Consider the following 23849-nt stretch of genomic DNA (forward strand, 5'->3'; position numbering starts at 1 on the left):
TTACTGACGATTCCTCCGACTCTTAATCTTTTCTTGCTTTCAGAATATTTGGTACCTATGATGTTATTTCAAACAGACATACCGTAAACATGTGTATGTATGTATGTATATGCACACAAATGCATGTATATAGCTATGAATCTGGCGAGGCAGAATACACATACTTGCAGTTAAATTTGGTCGCAGGTCCCTAAATATGCTCAGTAAGAGATTCTTTTCTGTGCGGTGCGGTACTGAATTCCATGCGTTTAACGACGTAGTCCTGCGCAAGCGCGTGTGATTTACATTACGATTGGATTAGTGATATAATTGATCATAAATTAATTTAATTAAATAAGGAATTGAATGCAAAGTGAACCAAATAATAATAAAAAAATTTATAAAAAATTTAACTGGGATACTATTTTTGTGTAGCGAAGGAAACAAATTTATTAAAATTTGTGCATCAAAATGGCTGTGTTGCATATAAGACAGTGCTTATTATTGCTGTTTCTACTACCAATAACGGTAGCGCCTAGTGCCGCTAAACACGCACTAACTGAACAGCGCAAGCACAACCAGCGCTCCTTGACGCGTCAACAAAAAAGTGCACTTGCGCGTAAATTACTCCTCGTCGATGGTTTGCAAGTGGAGTCAGAGGGTTATTTCGATATCGTTGAGCAACCAGAACAGTTTATTGAAATCGATACACAAATCGTAAGTAAAGTTTACTACATACATCTTACAAATACTATATGTATGTAGTATGTGCATGTATAGTATGTAAGTAACAACCTTTTCAAACATTCGATTTTTTACCTTCATTACTTATTGTGTTCCACTCTACCACTTTTTAGGCGCCAGAAACCAAAGGCAAGCATGGCGCCATTGAACCGACGCATCTAAAACATCTACTCGACATTGCCGCCGTACAGGCGGAGGCGGCTGCCGCCATTGCAGCTGGCGACGAGGAGGCGAAAAACGTGTGGAGCCGCGCCAACGCAAATCGACCGGCCTTCCTCTTCGACAGCGCCGCCTTGTCGAAAATACAATCGAACACGAAAAGTATCAGCAACGACGATGGCGGGAATTTTTTCTACGAACGCAATATTATTGTGGAGCCGGCGCTTTCGGCGGCAAAGCTTAAAGCGGAACGCCAGCAAAAGAACGCAATGAAAGGCGACGATACAAGCGGGATACCGCGCCAGCGACTACAGAGCTTGGCATTTCGGAGGTAAGTCAAAAAGGAAGTAAAAAAAGGGTTCACCTTCCATGTGTATACACATACATATCCCTGAGTCTGTGTAACAGACGATGTTGAAAAGTATTTTTTTATGCTTTGGGATAGTCGCTAAACTTATCTTTTCGCGCATCTGCTGCCTGTTGCGCATTCAAACCGCAGTTATTGTAGCTTAAGTTGGTAGCAATATGGTCACGTGCCTTCCAGCCTACAACAATGGCTTGCACATGCTTATGTACATATCTATGCATGTATGTATGCACCTATGTACATACTTATATTCATGTAAACCTCGCATACATTTACTCTACTTCGGCTACGTTCCTACAATATTTGCCATATAAAAAATATCGAGTTATTGGTTTAAATAGACAGGCTGGCGTACGGCAATAAATTTCAATTAAACACAAATAGGGGCCTGTCTACCGATCGGTTGGAAGCCGCATAATCAATGTGTTTAAGTTGACCCATAACGCTTAAAACGGCTCCATTTCCGCTTGTCTCGCGTATCGAAACAAAAAAATCGAACCATCGTTCTTTTTTCGGAAGTTTTTTTATAAACCTTTCCAGTACCGAGAATTGTTATGTCTTTGGATACTCTGCGCAATCACTTTCAACCACTTTAATAGCAGCTCAGACGTTTCTACCTACCTGCTGCTCAAATCGTATACATATCAACCAAACGATTCACCTGCAACCGCATACACATGCATACTTTTCTATATGTACATTTGTATGTCTCAGGTACGTGGCTAGCAGATCGTGCGCGTAGACAATCTGGCAGTCCTTCTCACAATTACTCGCACACGTACTGTGTGACGCACTGCTGCATAAACATCTCTAGCCTTTGTTTATTTTTTCACTGTCACCTTTTCCAGGCTCGCAAGCACCTTGCATCAACGATCGTTTGGGAATTTCCAAATAAAAATCCTCAATTAACGCTGCCAGCCACTTGAGCTAGACAAAGGCGTCTTAATTTCAATATTCCGCTTTTGGTTTTGAACAGCCGCGTATACACCCTCACTAAGTGCTACATTTGTATATATCTAGTCATGTGCATTAGGGCGATCCCTAAAGATCAACGTCTAGGTTGTGTATGTGGCGGCATTTTATTTTGGTCTACTTACGAAATAAAGGCATCCACGAAAATTTCAAAATTTTAAAATAATGTTTACAATACGCTACCATCTAATAAATCTGATAACTTGATATTTTGTTCATTATACATATATGTACATATATATGTATGTAAATTCATATCATAGTCATCACCAAATGGATTCATCAAGCAATACTAAAAGCTCAGTTATGCAAGTCTTAAACTTGAGTTCCCAGTTAAATTTCTAAATGCAAAGAGAGCCGTGAGAGGATCATGCTGCCATTTCATTTTTTTTTCATAAAATCCCTACAAATATGTCACACAAATATAATTTTTTGTATAAATGTAATTTATCTGGCAATCGAAAAAACAAATTTTCAAATACAGGCAGAAAATCAAATTAAAAAAAAATCACAATTTCAATCGCGTAAATACTTTTATTATACCCGAGCGCAGTTGTGCACATAACGATTGCTTGTAATAGCCAAAACGAATCGAGATAGATATAGATATAGACAAATGTATACATAAATGCTCAGAATGAACAGAGAAGTCGATTAAGCCATGTCTGTCTGTCCGTCCGTCTGTCCGTCCGTCCGGGTACACGATAACTCGAGCAAAAATTGAGATATCTCATCGAAATTTGGCATGTAGGTTTCCATTAATCCAAGGTAGGTTGGTAACCACGCCCACTTCCCATATAACGGTAATTTCCAGAAATACGAAAACTGCGATATTGTAGTAACTACTGAAGATAATTCACTCAAAATTGATATTTACAATAATTTTCAGACGAAAACTAAGAATACTATAAATTTTTGGAAAATGGGCGTAGCCACGCCCACTTATGGTTACATGTGTATATCTTGGTAACCGCTGCACCAATTTCTTCCAAACTTGGCACAATTGTTGGCATTGGTATAACATTTGAAATGGCAGAAAATTTAAAAAATCGGACAATAACCACGCCCACATCCCATATAACGGTAATTTAGAGAAATACAAAATCTTCGATAAATCAGTAAATATTAAAGCTAATTTATTCCAAATTGATGCTTGCAACAATTCTTTACCAAGAAACACGTTTATGGTAAAATTTTGGAAAATGGGCGTGGCACCGCCCACTTATGATCACATATATGTATGTCGGTAACCGTTTGTACCAAACTCGGTATTTTTATTGTACTTGCCACATAAAAGCAAAATGTTGAAAATTATTGAAATCGGACTAAAATTACGGCCGCTTTTCATATAACGGTAAATTTCAGAAATGCTTGAAACTGCAATATTTCGAAACTTAAGGACGCTAATTTGCTTAAAATTGATACACCCGTGCTTACCATCTAGCGGTAGCTTTCGGAAATGTGAAACAACATATATTTAATACTTGCGCCGGGTATTTAATGAGCGGCTCCACCCGAACTTAGACTTTCTTACTTGTTTTAATAGTAACTTTGTGGCAATTTAAGTGTAAAAGCAATCTAAATGTTTCAAATTTACGTGTACATATACATGTTCTGAGAATCAAAACAAAGAGAAAAGGCAATAGGTGACACGCTGAGTAATCGAGTTTTAGTTTCTACGTACGGCAAGTCAAGTCTGAGTCTTGCCTTATTTCTCAAAAATTTTCTAAACTCTATAACACTGGTGTACAAACAATTATCTTGAAACAATAAATTCCAAGAAACTCGTGGATAGGGTAGAGTTAGTATGGACTTCCTGAGCTCAAACGCATTTTTTTTCTTTGGACCATTTTTTGGGATTTTTGGGGTTCTCGGGGTATTTTTTCATTCATGACTGAACTGACAAGTCCGCGCAATACCAATCCGTACTTCGCTAGATAGAAAATCAAATGACATAACACTTGTTTTAATCGAACCAAATTTCGCTGATTTAAAGCCGATCCAAGTTCATAATTTGTAAATTTTTGCTATTTAAAAACTTAATTTTTTTCAAATTTTCATGGTTGTCATTATTTTGTTCTTATGTAAAACAAAATAAGGGGTGCACCATACGAAATTTATATCTTGATATTTTTAAGGATCAACCTAGTGTACATATATATTTAAATAAGTAGCCACTTGTAGGATTTGCTTTGTAGGACGTGGTCCTTTTTTCATTAAACTCTCAGGTAAATTGTCAAATACTTTCTGCGAATTTCTCACTAAGTATTTTATTAAGGCTGAAGTCATACGATTGGGCAAAATGGTTGCAAAGAAATGCTAACAGGAAAATCTCTTTAGTATTTACACTTTAAAACATATATATGTACTTGCATTGGTACCCTGCATTAAAAGCTACTAGTTGCGAATTAGTGCGGGGGGTATACATCTAGACGACTATACTCAATCCCGACTCTTACGTCCTCGTACGCGCACTCTGGGCAACGTGAGCAACCCATATCCGAGATGCGGTAAACCAATCCGAGTGGAGCCTTGGGTCACGGCAGAAAGAGAGGGAGCTTCTGTGGGGCTACTTCGACTTAGCAACGTCTGTTCGCAATGAGGTACGGCTGCAAGCAGGCTCGCTATATAAACGTGTATCCGGTGGAGAAACCACGCTTTCCAGTAATGGGTTGTGCGCTGGGCTTGGGACCCGCCACTTAAAACAGATTCCAATGCAAAGACCGAAAAAGCCTATTGCCCCGTAACGTTGACAACCCTTTCAAATGAAACAAAGACCACGATTATAGGGAAGGTGCCTCTATCCAACTGCTGTAAGTCATCACAAAATACCAGGCTATCATCACTGCAGTTCAGGAAATGCCATATACGGAGCATGGCTGCAAAAAAATTTTAGGATTGGTGTTTTTGGCGGAGAATACGACATTTTGTCTCCAGGTTCACCCTATCAGCGAGCGAATACAAACATCACCTTAATTTGTGTGCACGCCCCGACGGAAAAGAAGGACTATGATGCTAAGGAGTTTTTATATGAGTGTCTAGGATAAGCGTATGAGTGCTGCCCCTGCTACGATATTAAAATCGTGCTTGGTGACTTTAACGTCAGGATGGGAAAAGAAGGCATATTGATCCAACAGTCGGAATATCCCGCCTTCATGACAGCAGCTCCGACATCGGAAAGAGGCTGATCGACTTGGCCGCGCCACGGAACATGATAGTTAGTAGTACCAGCATCGAAATACCCACAAAGCCACATGGGTGTCCCCTGATCAAAGAACTAAGAACCAAATTTATCAAGTCGTGATATACGGAAGATTCTCTTCCAGCGTTTTTGATGTGCGCTCTATCCGAGGTGCCAACCTTTAATCGGATCACTACCTTGTTGCAGCTAAGGTCGCAAAGCTGCAGTCACAACGGACAGGCAAAATATTTAGAAATCAACTATCAACCCAGCTTAATCAAGCAACTGCTCATCGCCTGGACATAAATGAGCAGTCCATATCCCAATCACATCGAGGTTGTTGGCTATTACCAACCGCGCAGAAACAACTGCTGCAAAAAAATACGAGGCATACAAAGCTACAAAGCCAATGGCAACGCGCGCGACAATTGAGCGATACCGGGAATAAATATAGTTTAAAAAAACTAAAAAACACGCTTTTAAAGCATATAAAACTAAAAAATAAAATAAAAATTCTTAATATAAGTTGAAAATAATAATGAACAAAAAATACTAGTATTATTGTGAAAAAGCGTGGGCGCTCTTGCCATATTTTTCGTCTATCGAACAGCCCACACTTTTTCACAATAATACTAGTATTTTTTGTTCATTATTATTTTCAACTTATATTAAGAATTATTTTTTACTTTGATATGCTTTAAAAGCGTGTTTTTTAGTTTTTTTAAACTATATTTATTTTTAATTTTTTTGTTCGATTTATTGTTTTCAATATTAACATCGGCATGCTCTAACAGGAAATCGATGATTAGCCGACGTCCTTTTGATATAGCTAGATGTAAAGCAGTATATCCATTTTTTTGCTAGAGCATTGACTTCAGCGCCCTTTTTTTTTTTTAGAAGATACTCGATCATCCTTTTTCTGTGATTACTATTACTAACGACAGCGAGGTGCAGCAGCGAGTAATCTTCTAAGTCATTAATAGTACAAGTTATATTAACAGTGGCACCCCGATTTAGAAGATATTCAAAGATTTCTATTTTGCCAATATAACCAGCGAAACTCAGTGGTGTAACATTTAAATTATTTTTCTCAATCGGCTCCGCAATTGAATAATGCTCGTACAGCATCGAAATGATTATTTTCTACTGCTAAAAGAAGTGGCGTATGCCAAATTCATCTTTGCAATTAATATCAGTACGGCGGTCAAGCAGTGGAAGATAGCGTTACATCATTTATTTTCAGCCATAGACGGGATTTGAAATCATGTCTGGTAAGTTCGTTGTCTCGCGCCTACGACTTGCGCCTTAGCTAGGACTGCCAGATATCGCTGTTGCCAAACTGGGACACTTTAGGGAGGGGGCCTCTCGCTCCCTTCCATTTCGTTTGGACAAAAATTACGTACGAAAAGGTGTAGTAACAAAACAACTTATCACAACTAAAGCACAGAGAATTTTTCACAATTTGTTTTATTCTTTATAAAAAACAATTATACTAAATACATCAAAAAACAAAACTCAAGATATTCAATAAATTTGCATACAAATTTGCAACTTTTTAATTAGACTTTTTGTAAAAATTTTAAAAATGAAGTTTTGCAGCCTATTACATTTTAGTTGATTTTTGGTATTGTTTTTACTGAGAGTTTCTTCCATACAAACTATGTTCGACAATTCTTTTTATATGGAAGATACTATCAGCAAAAAAAAGGCTAAAAATCCACGAAATTTTTTGGCAACTTCAGATTTGCACTTTATTAATTGGTACAAAAGGTATATCTTCAAAATTTTTCTAACAGATCTGATTAGAAATTGTAATTTGATGAAGAGTCTCCGAGCCAATAATTTTGTATAAGCAATCTAGGTTTCATGAAACAAAAAAAATTTGAGTACAAGATAACATTAAAATATCAGTCAAATTTTTCGTTGCTGTGGACTTGTTTCAAAACTTCTGACTTTTCCTTAATATAATTGTAAAACTCTGTGCACGTAATTTTTAACGTATTTAGGTACACATGTATATTAATCATCAACTATTGCTTGTGCAAAGTTCAACTATCTGAAGATGTAACTATTTCACAAATGAAACCGGTGCGCTGAGAGAAAGAAGTTTAGGTTTTAAAAAACCGTGCTAAATTTAAAAAATACGCATATGAAAGAGCACCAACCCAACTCGTAATACATTTAAGTATACACATTTTATTATTCAGTCTAGAAATATTAAATTCAAATACGCCCATATAAAAATGAAGCGCTTTTCACTTAAAGGAAGCTTTTTCATAATTAAGTTAAAAAATATATATTTAAATTCCATGCTGCCTGTAATGGGATTTGAACCCTGACCCTCTGGAAATCAACAAATTGTGGCAAGTATCTTTGCGCACTCATCTACAGCCAGACATGTAAATATGCATTCAAATGCTGAGTTTGAATCAACACCACGCGTGCGTGGTATTAAAGTGTTGTTTTTAAATACGAACATTTTAGAACGATAAACAAATAAAAATATTCATGTTTACTATGCGTTATTTCCCTCAGTGAATTCATAAAATTGTTGTAATTTTTGAACTTTTATTCAAATTTGCGCAATCAAGTCGAAACCGGGACATTTAGATGAAACCCGGGACATGTGCAACTGATAGGGATAGAATGTATTAACACTAATAAGCCGAGTGCTCGAGTCGGAAAGTAAGTAGACGGTACGCATGCGCAGACAGCGTAGTTGTCTCACTTGCTCTCACACAGAGGCTGTGTGAGGAAATTATTTAATCCTGGCGATCCTAATCAGGATAATGAGATAAATTTATGAAATTATTATATTGTCGCTGATTCTTGATAAGTGTACAAAGTTTGAATTAAATCTGTCCGTTTAAACTGGGTCAAAATCGAGTCCAAAGGAGTCGGTTACAAACATACATACATACATACAAACATACAGGTGAAGCTAATAAAAGGGTGTTAAAATGGAGGGAAGAGAGACGCCTTTTCAAGAGAAAGAAAAGAAAGGCAGAAAGACGTGAGTACGAAGAGCTTAATCAGAATTCGATCAGAAAATAAGGCAGCACTCAAATGATTTTAATACTGGGGCTAGCCCCTGCAAAGATGAAGATGGAAATCTGGTCACAGATGTCCAGCGTACACCTGAGATATGTGAGGAATACTTCTCAACCCTTTTTAATAGCGATACAGGTGGCGCGTGTTTGCTATAATTTTGATTAAGCAAAATGAACAATTGATGCACTAAATAGAGTCACTTACTACCTGCTAAAATTATGAATTCAATGATATTTGTGATATTTATGTGTTTTAATCTAAATATGTAAAAAATCATTACAAGCCTTCTAGGAAATTGCCTTATTTTACGGAATATTTTAATTTACATGTTATAGGATATGGAGCTCGATGCAAACATGTATTCAGGCTTAAAAACTATATAGTTTCCTACACTTGTTTTGAAATAGTATGCATAACTGGAGTAAAAGCAGGAAAGAATTTGCACATTTTATACTACTTTAAAATGCCTTGCCGGAATAGGTGTCCCGAAAAAGTGAGGTTAAGTTAATGACTACACCTATTATTATTACAGCATGTTGCATGAACATATATTCCTTTTATATATATGTATACACGGTCAAAAATTTGGGTTTAATTTTTAAACCGCGCTGGGATTACTGCCTTTTTTAATCTTCTATAGTCTACTCTTTAACCCAGTCAGTAGTTTTTTAATATATTCTGGTTTACATTTTAGTCCAAGAAAGTTCGTGGGTTAAAAGTCAAACCAAAATGTCTAGTTTCTAGGTTTCATATATAGAAAATTTGGCTTAAAATCTAGACCGAAATAGAAAATGTTTGCACACAGCGAAATGTGGTGTTGACTCAAACATATGAAAGCACATTTACATGCGGGGAACATCAGGTGGAACATGAAATTTATGATTTTTTATTTTTTATTCTTAACTAGCCCGTGACGGATGCGCGAGGCTTCGCCACGCTCTGAATGTATGCATATATATGTATGTACATTTACGTATTTGGAGAAAGAAATCATATGTCATCATGTACTTCGTTTATTATATACATAAAAAATCTTGTCTAAATCTGTTCAGTAGCGTGGTTAAAATACCTCGCCTTTCCTTTATACGATGTATAGAAGATATAAATTTTAAATAGGAGGCAACCCTACTCAAAACATTTAAAGTTTTTGTACATGCGAAGGCCATGCTCTTTCATTTGGTATCTAATTTTTTTATCCAACGGATAAATCTTATAGTTTTTAAACAGGTGGCAACCCTACTCAGAGAAATAATACATTATTACGCATCCAAAGGCTAAGTCTGTTCATTTGACAGTGACGGTACAGAACTGATGCCTACGCTTATTATGATTGAATATAGTAATTTTATTAACAGGTGGCAACCCTATTCAAAAAAAAATATTAGTACTTTTCTAGAGGCCGGTCCCTTTTAGTTGACACCTCATCTTTTGTAATCCAACGAACGGTACGGATCTTATAGTTTTTTAGACGGGTGCACACCCTATTAAAATTCTAAGTAAAAAAGATCCCTCTCCAGTCGATATTAGAGAAAATCTCGTCAAAATCCGTTTAGTAGTTTTCGACATTACCGCGTACAAATAATCTCGACTTTCCTTTATACTATGTATAGATTATGAAAATATTTGGGTTTAAAATTTAAACCGAACTGTTTAAATTCTAAACCCAACATACGTGCTCTCCTTTTTTAAACTTGGAAGGTTTGTATTTGAAACTGAATTTAGTTTGGTCATATATGTAGTCCAAAAAGTTTAAAATTGAAACCGAATTTTTTAACCGTGCATGTATCTCCTTTTAATATTGTGCTCACGTGTTCAATACCCGCATTCTTTTATATTACACTCGTACAGATCATACATTCCTAAATGTGACCTCTTGTTTAACTTCAATACGAATTATATTGTTAAAAGCTTATACAAAGTATTTAAAACCTAAGCCCATGTACACTGAGAGAAAAATCAACCAAAAATTGGTTAATATTACCAAATTCAAATTTCAAAAGGAATCAACGTGAGTTTTGGTTAATATTAAAAATGCCTCGGTTGACATTTTCAACAATGATTTGGTAATAATAACCACAATTTTGTTTATATTAACCAAATTTTTGGTTGGCCATTTTTCGTTTGAATACGTTTATGCTCTGCATTTCACAGATGCTTTTTCATAATTCGGAGATACAAAACAAAAATGTTTATTATAATTTTAACATGTTGCCTCTGACGGGATTAGCAAATAGCAGCAAGCATCTCTATACACTCAGCTACAGACGCTTTTTAAATGTGTCTTCAAATGTTCAAGTTGAATCAATTTTCTTCGTCGTTTGATCTGGATCTGCGCTCCACAGAGGCTTTTTCGTAATAAACTAAAACCGAAAAAAAATAAAAATTATGTATTGCGCTGACGACATTCGTACTGCTGGAAGCCAACAAATAACAATAAGCACCTCTGCTCGTTCGGCCATAGCCCATACATATGAATTTGTTCTCAAATGTTCAACTTGAATCACATTTCTTACAATCGGCTTTTTGACCATGAAAAAATCAAACCATAACTTGGTTGAAAAAACCATTGTGCTTTTGGCTCAGTGTACATATAGGTTATGAATTCTTAAAAAATCCAATTGACGTTTTCTAAAATCCAACTGGAAACGGTGTAGTAGCATCATGCCAGTTAATGGGATAGTCGGCCATTCATCCCCCCATGAAAGGAATAAGTATGTCATTTTGCTGGCTGTGCTCCAACAGTAGGGCTGCCTTCTCCGTCGCCAAACCGGGACAATCTGGTAAATCTAACACAACAACAACAACAATATTTTGACACGATCCAGGTCCGCCATTCGCGGACCGCTAATCCTCTCTTCGTCGATTTGACAGCATCCACCTAATCACTGACGTCATAAAATACTTTTGTTTACTTTCACTGTTGCCAACTTGATGCTTTTCGCACCAAATTTAGTGGGTATTCAAAACGCGAAAATTTTTGAGTTTTGTGCTTGGTGCGTTTTGGTGCTTTTGATTTTAGTTTGAAGACATCAAATTAGAAAATCTTAAAAAAATGGAAGCAAAATTTATAGCAATCGTAAGTGTGGTAAGCAATTTTACAAAAATTTAAACAAAATCATGGCACAGTGACAATCATAGGCGACAACGAAATATGTGAAGCACCTTCAATCGTGCCAGAAGAAATCTACCGTTGTGCAAAAAACATTGATTTTTATTAATATGAATCGGCATCCTTACAATAAAACTATGTATTCATATAAAGTCCAAAAAAACACCAATCAAAATTTGGTGCATTTTCAAATTCAAAACCTGGCAACACTGCCTTTTGTTCGGTGCTTCCTCTTTTTCTTGTCGAGTTCGTCTTGCTCTCTCATTCTGGTATATTTTGACGCCACGGCCAGTTGCTCTCAGCTCGATTGGCGCAATCTTGTATTCTATCATTCTTGATATTTTGAAAATTAAGTTTTGTAGCCCAGAGTTTTAGTTGATTTTTGGTAACTTTTTCGCCGACAGTTTCTTCTATACAAACTATGTTCTACAATTCTTTTTGCATGGAATACACTGTAAGCAAAAACCAAATTGCTTTATTAATTGGCTAAAAAGCTACATTTTTTGAAAGATCGGATGAAAAATTCTCTGAGCTAATAATTTTGTACGGCACTGTACTTATAAGAGCACTAGGTTTCATGATAAAAATGTAAGTACAAGATATCATTAAAAAATCAGTCATATTTTTCGTTGCTGTGAATTTGTTTCAAAACTTCTGACTTTTCCTTAATTAATTTAATACGTATGACGACGTATTAATTTTTAACGTATGAACTTTTGTATATTGAAGGAATTTATTTCCTTTGTCCATTAAGATGAAATATTGTGGATGAAATATAATCGATTTAATATTAGATTTATGACTAGGTATGGCCAAGATGTATTAAACATGGTGTGATGGGCAACTCAGTGAGGCTCTCTTTTAAGCTACTATTACGTCAAAAAATATAAACAAATGACAACTCTTTTGTGAAAGCGGGAAGGAATTTACACTTTCTCTTTGGGATTTTCTTGGGGTAATTAAAACACTATAAACACACATTTTTATATTCTATAAACTTTTTTGCGAAAACTTATGTACATTAGAATTAAACCATGCACAAACAACAAACTAGCAAAAAGGGCTAATTAGCATCAGGAAGGGCACTTTGCACTTAAAGGTATGCATTATAGGTATATCGATCACCAAATATTGCTTGTGCAAATCCGGGACATTTTAAGATAGGACCGGGACACCGGGACGAATAGTCTAAAACCAGGAAATCCGGGACGTCTGGCATCCCTATCCAACAGCGCATTGGCGGACATGCAATGCGCTACAGAGGAAAATATTTTTTATGAATTTTTTTATTTAGTCTTTTCATTGTATTTTTTTAAGTTAATTTTTTAAAAAGAAAACAAATTTTTTGTTTAATTTGTATGGCATAACTATTTCTTTACATGCATACATATCGACGGATGAATGGAAGATCGACCTATCTCGTTATATCTAAACAGAAATGCGATTGAAGTTACGGGTTAATAAAAACTAAATCTGTTTTTATAAATGCCCAAGAAATGGTCACGAAAAATTTATTGAGCGAAATTTTTTTAAGCAATACGAAGTTCTTGAAAGAATTTGCTACGCTTTCTACAATGGTTTGCTAAAGTTTGTTTCTGAAGAGTACAACAGAAATTTCCATTATTTCCGAAGGAAAAGGTTAGACAGCAGGCTGTAAAATATCAGATGTCAAAACTCCTTGGACACTACTATTCACACACACTAAATAATAGCCATTTATTTCTTGACCGTTTTCTTAAAAGGTCCGTACTTAGCTGTATGAATTGAAATAAGGAAAATAACGTACCTTGGTAGCAACCAATTGTATCAAGCCTCTTTGCACACTCAGCTACAGCCATACATGTAAATGTGTTTTCAAATGTTGAGTTTGAATCAACATCACATTGCGCGATTAGTGCATTCCCTGAAGTGAAACCCCAAACTAGTCAGGAAAAATACTAGTTTAGAACTAGAATTTCCTGACTGAAACCGAACTAGTTCGAAAATTACCAGACTTGTACCAAGTACAAAACGATTTATTCATGCCCTGTGTTATTTGACTTCAACAGTTTAATACAATAGAGTAAACTAAATATTATAACTCTTATTTGGGTATATTGTAAACCGTTAAAGCGAGTACGTACTCGCCATTATACTATACCTGTTAAATAATGATTAATATTCATAATGATTATTAATTAAAGCATGTTTATTTGGATAACCGCTTAATGACTAAATACCGATATTAGCACCTTTTTAATGATTAATAATTAATTACTTAAACAAAAATGTTTAATTAATTCGTTAATTTGAATTACATCATTATTTTGTAGTTTTTGAGTATTTTCAATTATCTTTGACTGTTTTTAATTACACGATTAATATAATTATTTGATTAATTTCAATTATCAATCAACAAGCCAAAGTACAGAAAAAATAAGAACATTTAATAACTGCTTGAATTATTTACTTATTTTATTCTTATCCAAATCTCAAATTTTAAACATTAATTAAAAAATTTTAAGAAGAAAGGACTGAAATGTGCAAAGTTAATGAATTTAATTTATTTCAATGAAAAATTGTATCATTACTTTAGTTCACTCAAAAATCGTTCCTTTAATTTTTAACTAAAATGTTTTCTTTTCCATATTCAATGTTATTAAAAAAGATAAAAATATAGTATTTATTGTACCTGAAAGCTTTTACTTTTAATAAGGTTTAATGAAAAATTCATTTAAATGTATGTTCGAAAGTTTGAAATATTTATGTATCTATTTATTTTCCCTTTTAATTAACACCCAAACAATTTAACACTAATTATTGGAAAATCTACGGCTCCTAAATAAAAATGTGTAATGTATTAAAGTGTACTTAATCAAAAGTGTACTAATCAAAAGTTTTTTATTGTATATTCATAATATAATTGGACCAGTATTTTTCTGTATATTTTGAACTAGTATGGGACTGGTATATTTCTGACCAAAATCTGACAGTTGTCATCTCAGACGACATCCCCATGTTAAAAATACCAGTTGATTGCATGGAAAAAAGATAGTTGGCTGACTAGTTGGGCATGCGGTTCGTACTAGTTGTGAGGTAGTTTACAACTAGTACATTTGACTGCAGGGTTTGTACAGATAAACATGTGCCATGTATGTGTGTATGTGTTGTCACCGCTGTGCATGCTTTGTATACATAAGGGGTATTCACGATCCGGTGCATACTGTCTAGCATGGTGCATAGATAGCATAAGTAGCATGATTGTTGTTGTTTCATGTGTTCAAACAACAACAAAATTAGCCAATCATGCTATCTATGCACCATGCTAGACAGTATGCACCGGATCGTGAATACCCCTATATACTTTCTTAATTACATGTGAAAAAGCATCCGAGACGTGCAAAACGCCATCCGTGCAGTGAAAAATGCTTCATTTTAATACTAATTGAATATTTCCAAGATACGTAGTGCATGTGTAATGAAAATATTCAATTTTGAACACTTTTCACTTGATTTAAATACGAACATTTTTAAATGGTAATCAAATAAAAAAATTTCATTTTTAAAACGCGTTTTTTTCTCAGTGTCACCGAACATTATTTTCAAAATTTCCTTACATTAATACTTTAGACACGAAGGTGTGCGGCGAACTGTTTTTTTGTCTGTAAGGTGGTACGGTAAAATGTACTTACATATCCCAGCAAGAACAGTGATAGTCATTTGATTAATCATGTGTTACTCAATGGTGATGGAAATGTCCATCAAGCACTCCCATCACGTTCTTAAGGCCAATGTGAAAAAAATGATGGAAACAAATGTATACGTGTGATTTTTTATCTTCTTTCAACTTATGAATTTTATGGCTTTATTTAAAATATAGCTGAACTGCTTACTCCACCGTATCTCGACAGTCAACGATGACGTAGATACCTATCACGGCTGATCCATCAAACTTGATGTACAGACTTGTCACTACTGATTAATGAAATTTGATGTATGAACATATCACAGTTGACCGATCACACCTGATGTATAAACCTATCATGGCTCATAAATCATATTTGATGTGCAAACCTATCACAGGTGAGCAATTATGCTTGATGCACATACCCATCACAGTTGATCCGAATATTTAAAAAAATCTAATACATACATTAATTTTCATTTCACATTTATTACATATGTATGTACATACATACGTTTTTAAATTAATTAGAAGAAATTAAATTATACAAAACTTAAAAGGCATATTATTTCAAAATAGTTTAAACTTAAGGCAGAAGATACTAAAAGATAAAAAAGGTTAATTTTGTTTCCCCTTTTTTAAATATTTTTTTTGTTGAACGCGATGGTGGCTCAGTTCCACCGCCTTTCGCACACTTCTTTCGAAGTTGAGGGCCCCTTGTTTCTGGAATACATCTGAAATGAAATGCAAAAAGATGTCTTATAAAAATAGCTTTTATTTGGTAGATTAAAGAAAGTACCTCACAGAATATTATTAATAATATTAAGTTTATTAAGCGCCTGTTTCTCCCATGTCCCGTCCCAATTGTAGTTATGAAGCAGGTCATCCGTGAAGATGCCGCGAATGACAGTGCCGACATCTTCTGATGTCCCCTTCATTTTATTCAAATACGAAGTCTATAAAAAAGAAAATAAATTTATATGGGTATAATATTACAATAATGAGTGTTACCATTGCTTGGGCAAACTCTTGAACCTGAAGCCTTTCTTCCACATTCAGCACCCCAGTGGTAGTTGCTAATGGGAGCATGCTGGTGACCTCGTTCATGAACGTGTCCTCCAACTCTCCCGTCAGGCGGCAAACGGACATCTCAATTTTTCTAACCGCCACCTTACACTCTCTTAGCGCCTTCGTCTGAGCCATCGCCTCCGGGTTCTTTTCGATCTGGTATCTTTATAGTCTTTATATAAAGACTTCATCAAACAGGCGCGGTACGGTACAGTGCGGTATAATCCCGTACGATATGCGGTATCAAATACCATGGCGATATATGGGAGCACTTGAACAGACGCGGTATTGGAAGTGTGGTACAAGGCGGTACATAACTATACCGCAGCGTGCACAGTTGACCGCGCGGTATAAGCAGATATCTCGTCAGCAGAGTTGCTGTTAAGAGCTAGAGTTCTATCACATTAGATTAATAAATTAATAATACTAGATTAATATTAACAAAAAATCATGATAAAAACTTCAAATTGAAGTTGAGAAAAAATTTCAGTAATAAATATAAATTTAGAAAGACGAATGCGTTACAAAATAGTGTATAGTGCCGCTAACCGCTCTTCGCGTGGCAACAATGCTTCTTGCTGTACCGCACTATACCGCACCGCGCCTGTTTGAGAACCTTTGCTTATATCGTTACCGCGTATCGTACGACCTTAAGTGTGCCGATCCAAAGCGACGTAAAACTCTTGATCCTCTTAATTGCGTGATAACTTAAAGACACAAACTATTCGAAACTTTATATTAAGTATTACTATAGAATTTTGTAGTAAAACTATTACCAAATAGGTCTGTATTTATACCAATTACATAAAATTCTCACAATTTTCAGGCGTTTGTTCAAACAACTTAAAGGCAAACGGCTACCGACTAGAAAAAGGCACAACAAGCGGCGCACGAAAACCCACTCTCATAACGAAGCGAAAAGCAGGTAAAAAGTTCTGTAAGCTTTCCTAAACCCTTCCAAACATAACCATCGACTTAACATTGTTATTCTTCATAGGCACAACAACAAATTTAAACAAAATCATAAATCTAAACCACACTCATTCCATCATCTCCTAAATGTTTCATATTTAAATGCAGTTTCACGCCCACGACGTGCAGTAACCGCTAAAAAGGAGCGCATCTGGGATTACGGTGTAATACCATACGAAATCGACGACATCTTCAGTGGCACACATAAGGCACTCTTCATGAAGGCCATGCGCCATTGGGAGAACTTCACTTGTATAAAATTTGTGGAACGCGATTCCAAAATACATCCCAACTATATATACTTCACGGTTAAGAATTGTGGTTGCTGTTCGTTTGTGGGCAAGCGGGGAACTGGGCGTCAAGCCATTTCGATTGGCCGTAATTGCGAAAAATTCGGAATTGTAGTGCACGAACTTGGACATGTTGTTGGATTTTGGCACGAGCATACACGCACGGATCGCGATAAGCATATAAATATCAATAAGGATAACATCATGAAGGGACAAGAGTATAATTTCGATGTACTCTCGCCGGAAGATGTCGACTCACTGGGATTACCATACGACTACAATTCCATTATGCATTATGCAAAGAATACCTTTGCCAAGAATGTTTATTTGGAAACGATACAGCCAATTGGATTGTCAAAACCTCAACACATTGAAATCGGACAGCGGCTGCGTTTAAGTCCAGGTGACATCGTTAAAGCAAATCTTTTGTATAAGTGCAGCAGTTGTGGACGCACATTTCAGGAGCATTCTGGACAGATAGTATCACCGCATTATGAATACTCCTATGCGGCAATGGAAGCCAATAATGCGGTTGATGATGACGGAAGTGGTGATTATGAGGTCAGTGATTTTGACAAATCGCTAGAGAGATGCGAATGGCGTATCACAGCGACAAATGGGGAACGTATCATATTACAAATACACCAAGTGGTAAGTGTGAATCGAACATATTTATTCGCATATCAACATGAAGTACAAACTCCCGAAGCCTTGTCTGTAGGAAGCTTGAGACTAGGCCGAGCATCCTTTGAAGTGTCATCAAAATATAACTTAAAAAAGTTGTATTATATGACAATTGAGAAGTGCATATGACGAAGTGCACAAACGAAATTTTTCACATGCAGCAGTGCACAACAAGCATTTAGGCGCTTGGTGTTACTAGTCGCCTGATAAGGAATCTTTAAATCGATTGCAAAGGTATAAGCCGCTTTATTTTTTTCTTATATTCGGCAGCGGAATTTCTAATTTTTGACTTTTTTCAATAAGCACATATCGATACCTGAGTGGAAGATCGAGCTATCTCGGCAGCTAGTTCGAAAACGGTCTATCTCAAAAAGCTTTTCAAGAACGCCCTATTTCAAAATTTTATTGAATAACGCCCTATCTCAGAATGCCGATTCAAAAACGTCCTATCTCAGCAAATTTTCAATGTATTTCCGAATAAAAATAGGACGTTCTTCAATCAAATTCTAAAAGAGGGCGTTCTTGAAAAGTTTTCTGAGAAAGGGCATTTTCGAACTGGCTGCCGATATGGGTCGATCTTCCACTCTGGTGGCGATATATAGCATTTTCAGTTTAAATGAAACCATTTTCAAATTAAGCGAAACCTTTTTCAAATTAAATGAAACCTTTTTCATGTTAAGCGAAACCTTTTTCAAATTAAATGAAACCTTTTTCAGATTCAGTGAAACTTTATTCAAATTAAATGAGACCTTTTTCAGATTCAATGAAACTTTATTCAAATTAAATGAAACTTTTTTCAAATTAAATGAAACTTTATTCAAATGAAATGAAACTTCTTTTTTGGATTACTTTGAATTAGCTGTTACGTGTTGCTCTCCCTTACGGTCAAGGCATGTTAAATACAGTGTTGCCGTTTCGGTCCAATTGGACCAAAATTGGTGGTTTCATTTCTTAAAATAAAGCTCTGGTAGGTTGGTTGGTTTGCTGTGATTTTCGAGGGGTTTTGGTAACTAGGCAAATCATATAATTTATTCATTTTATAAAACTTCAAATATCTCTGTTTTCGGGAGTACATGTAAAGGATGATGTGAAAAGGAAAAGAGAAATGGGACATGTCAAAATTATTCTTGAACCGAAGTTGAATGTTGCCGTGATTAGACTGTGCTCTAATCCATAGGGTTTGTTTAAATTAAAAGAAAATAATTAGACAATTGTTATGCAAATGCCAAAGTTTACATTTCGCTTAAGCGAGTGAGTGAGAAGGGAGAGTATTTGTGTGTGTTTTTACGTGGAAATCAAAAACCAACAGACTTCTACGTATGTAATGCTGTGCGTTGGGTAACAGCTTACACGCGAAGCTCATTTAACAGATTCCTTATGTGACAACTCTCAAGCAATGCCAAATATGCATAACAGAGCCTTTAGTGTTAGCCAGACATGGCGGAAACGGCTATTAATAGGTTAAGTTGATTTCCTGTTCCTTAATTTAAAAATGTTTAATACTTAATTTGAATAAAGTTTCATTTAATTTCAAAAAAGTTTCATTTGGTTTGAATAAAGTTTCAGTGAATCTGAAAAAAGTTTCATTTAATTTGAATAAAGTTTCATTGAATCCGAAAAAGGTTTCATTTCATTTGAAAAAGGTTTCGCTTCATCTGGAAAAGGTTTCAATTAATTTGAAAAAGGTTTCGCTTAACCTGAAAAAGGTTTCATTTAATTTGAAAAAAGTTTCATTTAAACTGAAAATGCTATATATGAATGCATTAGGGTGGTCCAACAAAACTCCGGCCACCCCCAGAACTAAATAATACCGAAAATAAGGAGACTCATTTGTAATTTTTTATTGTGAGATTGGTTAACATTTGATGGTGCTGACAAAGCTTTGAATGGGCGCGTTTCTAAGATGCAATTGTTTACCCCAACTGTAGCGGAAATGCTGTCAACTGTTGGGTCCAACAGTTACGTCTTAGAAACGGTATGATACATGAACTGCCAAACAAACAGCTGATATTTGTAAACAAGCAAAATTAAATAAAAGAGCATAAAAATTAAAAATTTTACTAAGCCAAAAATATGAACATATGAACACTAAAGTATCTCAATTTAAGCTACTATTCCATACGAACACTGGCACATATGTACTTACATATGCTTATAAGTCCACGAATTTTCCATTTATTTTAAATATACACGTGTATTTTATTTTATTTAGAGCCAGTTTCATATTTTTTTTTATTTATTATGGAAACTGACGGAAATGAAAAATCATTTTTCAGTTAAATTATTGACAGTAGGAAAATTCCAAAAAGTTGATTTTCTCGTGTGTTTTTGAATCTGTCAAATAGACACATATCGCTCTCATTTGCTGCAAAAGTGTCATAACCCAAAAAGGAGAAGCTTTTTGAGTTAAGTGTACAGCACATTCCGTCAGCTCTTCATGATATCAATGTTGTTGCATCAACAAGTGCAATAGCGATCCGAAAATTGTCGCTAACTGGTTAATGGAAAATGGAAAATGTGCCCTCATTGTCACAAGGGGGGCGTATGTTGGTTGGTTGGTAGAAGCGTCGCCTGATTACATTCCCGGGATTAGTGCTGATAGCACAATTTTGATACGATTTCTCCGGAATTTTTGATTTTATATGCTTTCATGATTCGTTGGGATCGTCCAATTGGATTTTCCGATAAATCTCTTTAGGTTACTACTGGTGAATTTGGAGATCTTCCCAAGATTTTGGAAGGGAAAACTCCCGAGTGTGTTCTGCTTTATGTATTTGTAAACTGTAAACTTTAAAGCCGTTATTCTCGATTTTTCTCGTTTTTTTTTTTATTATTGCACTTTTGCAGCAAATAAGTACTCGTATGCATGTATTTAGGTTAAATATTTATAAGTAACATTTTTCTATCTTTATTCTAGCATTTGCTAAAGTCCACAGATTGTTCTACGGATTATTTGGAAATACGCGACGGTTATTGGTACAGATCACCCGTTATTAAGAGACTTTGTGGCAACGCTACTGCAGAAACAATAAAAAGCACCTCAAGCCGGATGCTCATCAACTATGTTAATCGAAATGCCAACAAAGGGTTTCGCGGGTTTTCTGCTGATTTTGAAGGTGAGTCTTGAACACTGATTCACATCTTTTCGGTATCACCAAATATAATATTTTGTTACTTTACCAAACGAATCGTAGCTGAATAAGAATGCACAATAACTTAGGCAAGTTTAATGCTAGACCGATGGCAGCACTGCAAAAGAGCCTTCTAACGGGTTCAGCACTGCCAGAATGGTATAATGACTGCAGTAACCGGTCTAGGACCTAAACGACTTTCACGGCCATTATGAAACTTGACGAAAATTGTCAAAAACACTAAAATAAATTTGGCTTACGTTACGAGATCCAAGTGTCGAAAATTTATATAACATTGTTTTTCTTTTAATAAAATATTTAGTTTTCAAAAATGCAATTAGAAAGCTTATTGAACCTAATTAATATACATAAATTCCACCGATTTATTTACTTTAATGTATTTTTTATATTTTGGTAGTGGTATTCGAAGTAGCTGTACTAGTTATATAAACCTTCAAATAGAAGGAACTAATTTGCATTAACATTCAAATAGCAAACTTTAATGACTTCTATCAAAAATTCTTTAATCGGGCACACAAAGAGCAGATGTTCTGTCAGCGGTCGCAAAAATCCGCTTTTCCAAAAATGTTATGCAAACTCATTTTTTTGCACATAAATTTTAATTAAATATTGATAAATTCCTTAGCCATACTACGCGAAAAATATAAAAGTACAAAACCGCGTATCGTCATTTTGCAAAACCACTTAACTGACATTTGCAGCCAAAAATTGGATTTGCTCACACCAGCTCTTGGCTCAATCCTTATACATTCGTCCTGAAATATACTAGCCAGGAATGCGATTGATTTATAAAAAATGTGGGATAGCCGTATGTGGTCGTTACTAATCCAATCAAAACCCGTTACTTTTGTATCGTTACTTTGCTCGTTACTTTTGATACAATCAAGCACTTGTACCCCACACGAATCATCAAAACGTATCTCGTAGCTTTATGTTCGTTTGGATTAACAATTTTATTCAACGAACAATTCAAAAATAAAGCAATTGTTCACTATCAAAATTTGATAAAATCGAATTTAATTTGTTGATTGTTGGACATTTTATTTGTAAAACCGCATAATAAAGAACTATGTCGCCATCTTATGTGCCTTGTGAAAAATATCAACATATATGCATACATATATATGTACGCATGCACATTAGGGTGGTCCAAAAATGCATGTGAAAAAGTAAAGTCGGAAAGGTTGTTCTATATCGAAACAAAATATACCCTTATTTTTTTTAAATCAAAAAATATTTAGAGGTCGCTCAAAGCGCCCAAAGTTTTCAATGTATTTTATAATGGGGAAAAAACAACTTTTCGTAGAAATGATATACAATAGTTAAAAATCAATATTTTTCTACCAGAAAACACTGTTTGTCTGCAGCAGATTCCCAACAACAATACCCAATTGTTTGTTTAACCATTTTTTCATAGCCCTATAATTTATAGGTCCGCCAAAAACCCAGAAAACCCCGAAAAATGCAATGGGGCGACCAGAAACAATCGTTAGTAATAAAAAATGGGTATTATTATTGAAAGTATCCTGAAGAGAACCAGATTTTTCCACTCGAAAAATATTGATTTTCAAGAATTCTATACCATTTCTATTAAAATTTTATTTTTCCCATTTAAAAATACATGGAAAATTTTGAGCGCTTTGAGCGACCTCTAAATATTTTTTGATTTCTAAATAAAAAATAGGGGTATACTTTTTCCGATATAGAACAATCCCAGGGGGTGAGAGTATTACAATTCCGACTTTACTGTTTTTGGGCCACCCTAATGTGCATACATACTTATACATGCAACACACTTTGTAACCGTTCGAACAAATGCAAAATTGCTGGTGCAACACTTCTGCCGAAAACGGGGCCAGTTTATAGCTAACTTATAACTACCCAGCAGTCAACTAGTTGTACCCCTTTATTACTTATTTCCTTCGACCGTAACTAACTACTTTTGAAGAGCGAAGGCCGCACAAAAGTTAAAGCTGGTTTCCTCTGCATTAGACGACAGCAGTCAACTAGTTGTACCGCTTTATTACTTATTTCCTTCGGCCGTAACTAACTACTTTTGAACAGCGAAGGCCGCACAAAAGTGAAAACTGATTTCCTCTGCAGTAGACGACAGCTAACTTATAGCATAATATACAAATAAAAATATTTTTTACTTTATTTGACATTACAAAAAATAAGTAAATATTTTTTACATGTTCTTTTGTCACTTACTCTGAATTCCATCAGACATGATATCAAAATGATAATATAAAATTTCGACCTTTACTTTTTTTTACATTTTGTTTATTTGTTTTTGTTGTCACTGTTGAATAGAATTTTGTTTATTATTCGTATTTTATCTGCGAAGTGCAGAAAAAAAGTGTATTCAAATTATTTTTTGTATGAGCATATTTAAATAGAAGCTTGTTTAGAGAAAACAAACTTCCGGAAACGTCTGCTTCACTTCTGCACGACTTT

At 35.2% G+C, this 23849-nt stretch overlaps 1 protein-coding gene across 1 annotated transcript in view; it reads left to right on the top strand.

Annotated features, from left to right (window-relative positions):
- Positions 1-218: 218 nt before the first annotated feature.
- The window catches only part of LOC118737968 (dorsal-ventral patterning protein tolloid), a gene marked incomplete in the record, with an annotated part of 55463 nt that continues 31832 nt past the window's right edge, over positions 219-23849 (top strand). The window contains 5 exon segments of the mRNA XM_036468810.1: positions 219-696; positions 837-1213; positions 17121-17219; positions 17292-18207; positions 21158-21356. Of these exon segments, the coding sequence (XP_036324703.1) occupies positions 451-696; positions 837-1213; positions 17121-17219; positions 17292-18207; positions 21158-21356 (1837 nt within the window).

This window comes from Rhagoletis pomonella, unplaced genomic scaffold (assembly GCF_013731165.1).
Source record: "Rhagoletis pomonella isolate Grant_MI unplaced genomic scaffold, Rhpom_1.0 Rhpom_scaffold_00004, whole genome shotgun sequence".
Taxonomy (NCBI): Eukaryota; Metazoa; Arthropoda; class Insecta; order Diptera; family Tephritidae; genus Rhagoletis; species Rhagoletis pomonella.